General features: G+C 39.4%; 1 protein-coding gene across 2 annotated transcripts in view; it reads left to right on the plus strand.

Annotated features, from left to right (window-relative positions):
* Positions 1 to 7,500, plus strand: part of LOC143033436 (uncharacterized) — a 161,294-nt gene that overhangs the window by 40,005 nt on the left and 113,789 nt on the right. For both annotated transcript variants that reach the window (XM_076198875.1, XM_076198876.1), the window contains exon 2: positions 6,935 to 7,200. In XM_076198875.1, coding sequence (XP_076054990.1) covers positions 6,937 to 7,200 — 264 coding nt within the window. In that variant the 5' untranslated portion in view covers positions 6,935 to 6,936. The remainder of the gene's footprint in view (positions 1 to 6,934; positions 7,201 to 7,500) is intronic.

The following is a 7,500-nucleotide window of genomic DNA, read 5'->3' on the forward strand; positions in this document are numbered from 1 at the left end:
TACTTTCAAAATTTTCTGTCAAACAGTGATGGTGGACTGGTTGGTGAGGTTATTTAATGTTTGTTGGAGAGAGGGTAGAGTGCCGGAGGACTGGAGGAGTGCCTGTATAGTTCCACTTTACAAGGGAAAAGGGGACAAGTGTGAATGTAGTAGTTTCAGAGGAATTAGCTTGTTGAGTGTAGTTGGGAAGGCTTATGGGAAGATCTTGGTTGAGAGGATTAGGAGAGGAACAGAAGGAGTAATTGGTGAGGAACAGTGTGGATTTAGGATGGGTAGAAGTTGTGTAGATCAGATCTTTGTGGTAAGACAGATATGTGAGAAAGCTATAGGAAAGGGGAAGGATGTTTTTTGGGGCTTTTATGGATCTGGAAAAGGCTTATGATAGGGTAGGCAGGAAGGCAATGTGGGAGGTTATGCAGATATACGGGATAGGAGGAAAGCTTCTGGGAGCTGTCAAGAGTTCTTATGAGAGTAGTAGAGCTTGTGTCAGGATTGGAAATGGAGAGAGTGAGTGGTTCGAGGTAAAGGTGGTACTTCGTCAAGGATGCGTTATGTCGCCCTGGCTGTTCAACTTATACATGGATGGGGTGGTGCGAGAGGTAAATGCAAGGGTAGTGGGCAAGGGATTGGAGATGGTTAAAGAAAATGGAGAAAAGTGGGAGGTGAGCCAGCTGTTGTTTGCGGACGACATTGCGCTTGTAGCAGGATCGGAGGAGGGATTGAGGAAGTTGGTGACAGAGTTTGGGAGAGTATGTGATAGAAGAAAGCTAAAGATAAATGTGGGTAAAAGTAAGGTGATGAGATGTACAAGGGGTGAAAGTGGCAGTAGATTGGAAGTGAGCATTAAGGGAGAGCGACTGGAGGAAGTGGATAGTTTTAGATACTTGGCTGCAAATGTGGCAGGGAAAGGTGGAGTGAAAGTGGAGGTAGAATGTAGATTGAGAGAAGCGAGTAAATGCCTTGGTGGATTAAAGAGTGTAACGAGGAATAGACATTTGGGAATGGATGCTAAGAGGAGACTGTATGAAGGAGTGATTGTGCCAACAGCACTGTATGGGGCAGAAACATGGAACATAAGAGAAGAAGAGAGAAGGAGTTTGAATGTGTTTGAGATGAGGTGTATGAGAAGTATGATGGAGGTTACTAGGCTAGATAGAGTGAGAAATGAGGAGGTGAGGAGGAAAACAGGGGTGGAAAAGGAGCTGGGAGATAGGGTTGATGAAAGAATATTAGGATGGTTTGGACACATGGAAAGAATGAGTGAAGAAAGACTAGTAAAAGAGGTGTGGAAGGCAGATGTGGAGGGAGTGAACATGAGGGGACGTCCTAGGATGAGGTGGATGGATGGGGTGAAGGGGACGTTGAGGAAGAGGGGAATGTCTGTTGAGGAAGGACGGGAGAGGACAGAAGACAGGTGTGAATGGAGAATGGTTGTATATGGATGATGTTGTGATAGCATGAGGTGGAATGGGCGGGTGGATGGGGGGTGAGGTAGTATGTATGAGCAAAATTTGACGCAGCCCGAAGGGATTTCTCCCCGTCCTCTCATTTTATGCAATGGGGGGACGGAGAGGGGGGGTCGCCGATTTAATGAAGCGGCCTTGTTGTGGATGTGCTGTGTCTTGCGACACTGCTTCTGACCCAGGGCAGTGGACAAGGTGCAGGGATGACCCGTCATCCAGGAGGTGCTAAGATAAGAGGGAGGGTGGAGGGGTGTGGAGTGTATTCAGGGATGGAATGGGTGGGAATGATTTTATGCCTTTTTCTTTTTGACTACCCCCCTTGTAAGGGGGAAAAAGCCTTGGTATATGCATGTATGTATTATTATTATTATCATCATTATTACTATCATTATTATTATTATCATTATTACACACACACACACACACACACACACACACACACACACACACACACACACACAAACACACACACACACACACACACACACACACACACACACACACACACACACACACACACACACACACATACATACACACACACACACACACACACACACATACACACACACACATACACACACATACATACACACACACACACACACACACACACACACACACACACACACACACACACACACACACACACACACACACACACACACACACACACACACACACACACACACACACACACACACACACTTTCAACGAACGGACGGCTTGAAGAACGTTCTGAAGAAAAGTGCAGATTGTGGATCCCAACGCAAAGAGAAGTGCCTTTTTGTATTTGCAGGGTGGGGGGAAATTGCTCATGGGGTAGTGGGAAAGTAAGGAAAGAGGAGAGGGGGAGGGATTGCTGGGGAAATGTGAAGATTAGAAGTATAGATCGGAGCAATACAGTAGAAATTGATGCCAATATTTTCAAGGGATTTAAAGAGGGGGGGGGACACAACCCCCCCCCCCCCCCCCGACTGACAAGACTAGAAGAGAAGGTCGATAAGATGAACGAGGACTTGGAGCGTAGGTTCGGTAATGTTGACAGTATAATACGAAGAATTGAAAAATTGGAAGAACTAGAGAGGGCGAACAAAAACTTAACTAAGGAAATTGAAGAATTAAAACAACAGTTAAAAGAAGTAAAAGATGAGAATAAAGTCTTAAAGGAGAATAATATGGAGAACAAGGAGGGTTGGAAAAAAATTCAAGAAAATAGCAAGGTTGCATTCACTGACATAATCAGACAGCAAATGAATGAACAAACTGAAAACTCAGTTATTAAAGTGATGAGACAGAAGGAGAATATAGTAAGAGACTTAGCAGACAAAAAGAAATGTATAATTATATTAGGAATGGAAGAGAAACATAACCCAGATAGAACCACAAGAATCAAAGAGGAAAATGAAAAAGTAAGCCAATTACTAGAATCAGTTCAGGAAGATGAACCAGAAATTATGAAACAAATCGAAGAGAAATTTAGACTCGGAAAGTATAGCACAGACAAGACCAGACCAATTAAGATTAAATTCAAGTCACAAACAACGGCAGAGAATATCTTATCCAAAACAGGGAAACTAGCAACAAGTGAACAATACAAAAAGATATGGATAAAAAGGGAAATGAATAAAGAGGAAAGAGAGGAAGAAAAGCAGAAAAGACTGGAAGCTAAGGCAAAAAACGAGAACAGAACGGAGTCAGAGAAAGAGAGATTCTATTGGAGAGTAGTGAACATGAAACTAAGGAAGTTCGACATACAAAAGAAAAACATAAGGGAAACAGAGAACACAATGGAAGTGGCAGAAAACTAAGAGTGTCTTACACAAATATAGATGGATTTTTAACAGGATTGAATGAGCTGAATGATTATTTGAAAGAAAAAGAACCGGACATAATGGGAATTGTAGAAACAAAATTAAAAGGCCCACTACCACCCAACAGTGTAGGACCTGATGCATACAATTATTGGATTAGAAACAGAGAGAAAAAGCAAGGGGGTGGAGTTATGTTCCTGACTAAGAAGGATATAAACGTGAAAGGTGTCATATATGGAAAGAATACAGTAGAGATGATTATGATAGAAGTGGAAGACAGAGATAAGAAGAGCAGAAAATTTGTGATAAATTATGTTCCTCCAAAAACAGCCTCATGGGAGGAGAGTGAACATAAAAGTATGTTAGAGGACACAAAGATAACATTAAATAAAATAATGGAAGATGGAGGAAGAATAGTTATGATGGGCGACTTTAATTGCAAAGAAATCTGCTGGGAAGAAATGACAGTAAAGGGTGGAGATGACTCATGGGGAAACGCTCTACTTGAGATGATTATTGACCACACAATGACACAATGGATACAGGAGAACACTAGGTATAGAAATGAAGAAGAACCATCGAGACTAGACTTATTAATTACATCTGAACCTAGAATAGTGGACAAGATTGAATATAAAACACCAATAGGTAAAAGTGACCACATATTGATTGAACTGGAACTTAATGAAGAAAAATATATCAAAAGAAATGAACAATATAGAAAAGGAAGAATGATGTATGAAAAAACAAACTTTGATAAAATAAGAGAATTCTTTCAACAAGAAAACTGGGAAGAAATATACAAAGAAGAAACATCAGTGGAAAAGAAATGGAATATTCTGACAAAAATTTACAAAAAAGGAGTGGAAAAGTATGTCCCAAGACAAAAACAAGAAAAAGAATATGTAAAATGCTGGTACAACAAAAGTTGTAGGGAGTTAAAAGATAAAAGAGACAAAGCCTGGACCAGATGGAAAAAAGACAGAAAACCTGAAAAATGGAAAATATATACCAGTTATAGAAATGAATATGTACAAACATGCAGAGAGGAAAAGAGAAAATATGAAAAAGACGTCATAGAAAAATGTAAAGATCAACCAAAACTATTCTACAGATTTGTAAACAATAAACTGAAAAACAAACAGGACTTGGAGAAATTAAGACAAGGGGGAGTTGAATACACTGAGGAAATGGAAATGGCGGAAATTATGAACAAACATTTTAAATCAGTGTTTACAAGGGAGAACATACAACCTGAAGAGATTGAATGGAAAGAGAAAGTCCCCCCTATAGAAAAAATAGAAGTATCAAAGAATGAAATATTGATACAATTGAGTAATCTTGATGTCAGAAAATCACATGGACCAGATGAAATAGCAAATTGGATTCTGAAAGAATGCAGGAATGAACTGGCAGACAAAATACATAGCATAATAAGCAGTTCCTTGAAAGAAAGAAAAGTTCCAGAAGATTGGAAAAAAGCAAATATAGTACCTATATATAAAGGAGGAAATAAAGAAGAACCTACCAACTATAGACCAGTCTCTCTAACAAGTACAATAGCAAAACTTTGTGAAAGAATTATCAAAAATAGATGGGTAAAATACTTGGAAAAAAACAACGTACTAAATCCAAGGCAATTTGGATTCAGACAAGGACGATCATGCGTCACCAATTTAATATGCTTCTATTCAAGGCTAATATATATAATACAAGAAAGAGATGGATGGGCTGATTGTGCATTTCTAGACCTAAAAAAAGCTTTTGACAAAGTACCACATAAGAAGTTGCTTAAGAAACTAGAATCTGAAGGAGGAATACAAGGTAAATTACTAAATCGGATGGAAGACTTTTTGCAAGAAAGAAAAATGAGAGTAGTGATAAGAAACCAACACTCAAAATGGAATGAAGTAATAAGCGGTGTCCCGCAGGGAACAGTCCTGGCCCCAATAATGTTTGCTATATATATTAATGATATGGATGAAGGAATTGAAAGCTATATGAGCTTCTTTGCAGACGATGCAAAACTACTGAAAAGAGTGAAAACTGAAGAAGATTGTGAATCACTACAGAGAGATCTAAATAAAGTACAGGAATGGAGTAAGAAGTGGGAGATGGAGTTCAATACAAAAAAGTGTAGTATAATGGAATTTGGAAAAAGCAAAAACAGAATAACAGATCATATAATTTGGGAGAAGAAGGAATAAAAAAAGTAGAAAATGAAAAGGACCTGGGAGTCATTGTTATGAATAATATGTCACCTGAAAAACATATAAATAAGATTTTTGGAGAAACTTATAATTTAATAAGAACAATCAAAGTGGCATTTACATACCTGGATGAAGAAATGGTGAGGAAAATCCTAATCACCCTGATAAGACCAAGATTAGAATATGCAGCAACAATATGGTCACCAAGTACAAAAAAATGTATAAAAAAACTTGAAAGAATACAAAGAGCAATTACAAAACTGGCACCAACACTCTCAAAACTATCATATGAAGAGAGACTAGAAAAACTTGAACTACAGACACTAGAGCAAAGAAGAGAGAGAGGAGATTTGATAGCTATTTACAGAATCATGAAAGGCATAGAAATTACTGATAGAGAGAATCTGATAAAATGGGATGACAGAAATACAAGAGGACACGGAAAGAAAATAAAAAAAGACAGCTATAGAAGAGACCTGAAAAAGAACAGCTTTCCTCACAGAGTAATAGACAGTTGGAACAAGTTAGATGAGAAAGTGGTGTGTGCAAAAACAATACATGAATTTAAAAATTGTTTAGATAAAATGAAGACGGGACCCCACGAGCATAGCTCCCCTTCCCGTAAAATACAACTAGGTAAATACAACTAGGTAAATACACACACGAGCATAGCTCCCTTTCCCGTAAAATACAACTATGTAAATACACGCACACACACACACACACACACACACACACACACACACACACACACACACACACACACACACACACACACACACACACACACACACACACACACACACACACACACACACACACACACACACACACACACACACACACACACACACACACACACACACACACACACACACACACACACACACACACACACACACACTCACACACACACACAGATCGGTCATATATGAGCTCTGAGCTCACTTACGAGAGGGAAATTGCTGTCGATCACGAGTCTAACACGTGATCCAAGACCATGGTGAATCACACACAAAACTCCTTGCCCAACAGAGAGGGATGATAGATTGCAGTGTTGTTAAGCTTTCCACCTCTTGGCGGGAATTTAAGTTCTAGCATTTTTTTTTCTTTTTTTGAGTGTGGGTGCGCGTGTGTCTCTGTGTGTGTACTCATTTTTTTGTATCCCACTGAAATGGTTTACTAATCGTAGTGTGTCATGTATGTTCGGAAACTTCCACATGGGTTTATTCCATACTCATATTTAGAGCTCTATATAATTTGAAATTGTACCTCCTCCAATGTATCTATTGTTTTACTCGAGGTTTTTACACTTTTATTCCAGCAATCTACATTTACATTTATGATCCCTCGTTACCATTTTGGGCTGTTGAGTGTAGTTTTTCTAGTTTATAAATTATTTTTATTTTGTTCATTCTATTTTGTGAATATGAAATTTTTTCCCCAGTGATGACGGGTATCGTAGTAGAAGACTTCCCTCACCGAGGACGCTGGAAAATTCTCTATACCTACCTCCTGCCTCACCTGGTCTTCTTGCTTTTCGGCGGTCCAGCGGTTCACAGCCTTGAGGTCAACGAGCGTCACATCACTGACCAATGGGAGTACAAATATCGCCAGGAAATCGACGACACCTTCGTCGTGCGTGAGTACCTCCTCATGGAGGTGCATCCGAGGACGGCTTTCTTGTGCCCCAAAGGCTTTGCCATCGCAAAGGTGGGTTTTGGAAGTAGTGGTCAGTCAGGGCATTTGTCGAGTGGGTCTTGTGGTCAGGTCTCCAGCAATACTCATCTGAGGAATGAGAGGCTTCTTCTCAGTAGAGCAAAATTGTCTGGCGTCAGCCGGAATAAATAACTATGTTCAAGCCATTGCAAAAAGGATGAGATGAAATAAATATTAATATTTGCATGTAATAAACTTCAGTGTACCAAATAAAAGAATATTTTGGGGTTGAATAGAATAAACATATTGAGAGCTACATCAGCCAAAGAATCAACAGTCAGGAAGTGAAGTGTT

Source organism: Oratosquilla oratoria, chromosome 15 (genome assembly GCF_046742065.1).
Source record: "Oratosquilla oratoria isolate Oo_2021 chromosome 15, ASM4674206v1, whole genome shotgun sequence".
NCBI lineage: Eukaryota > Metazoa > Arthropoda > Malacostraca > Stomatopoda > Squillidae > Oratosquilla > Oratosquilla oratoria.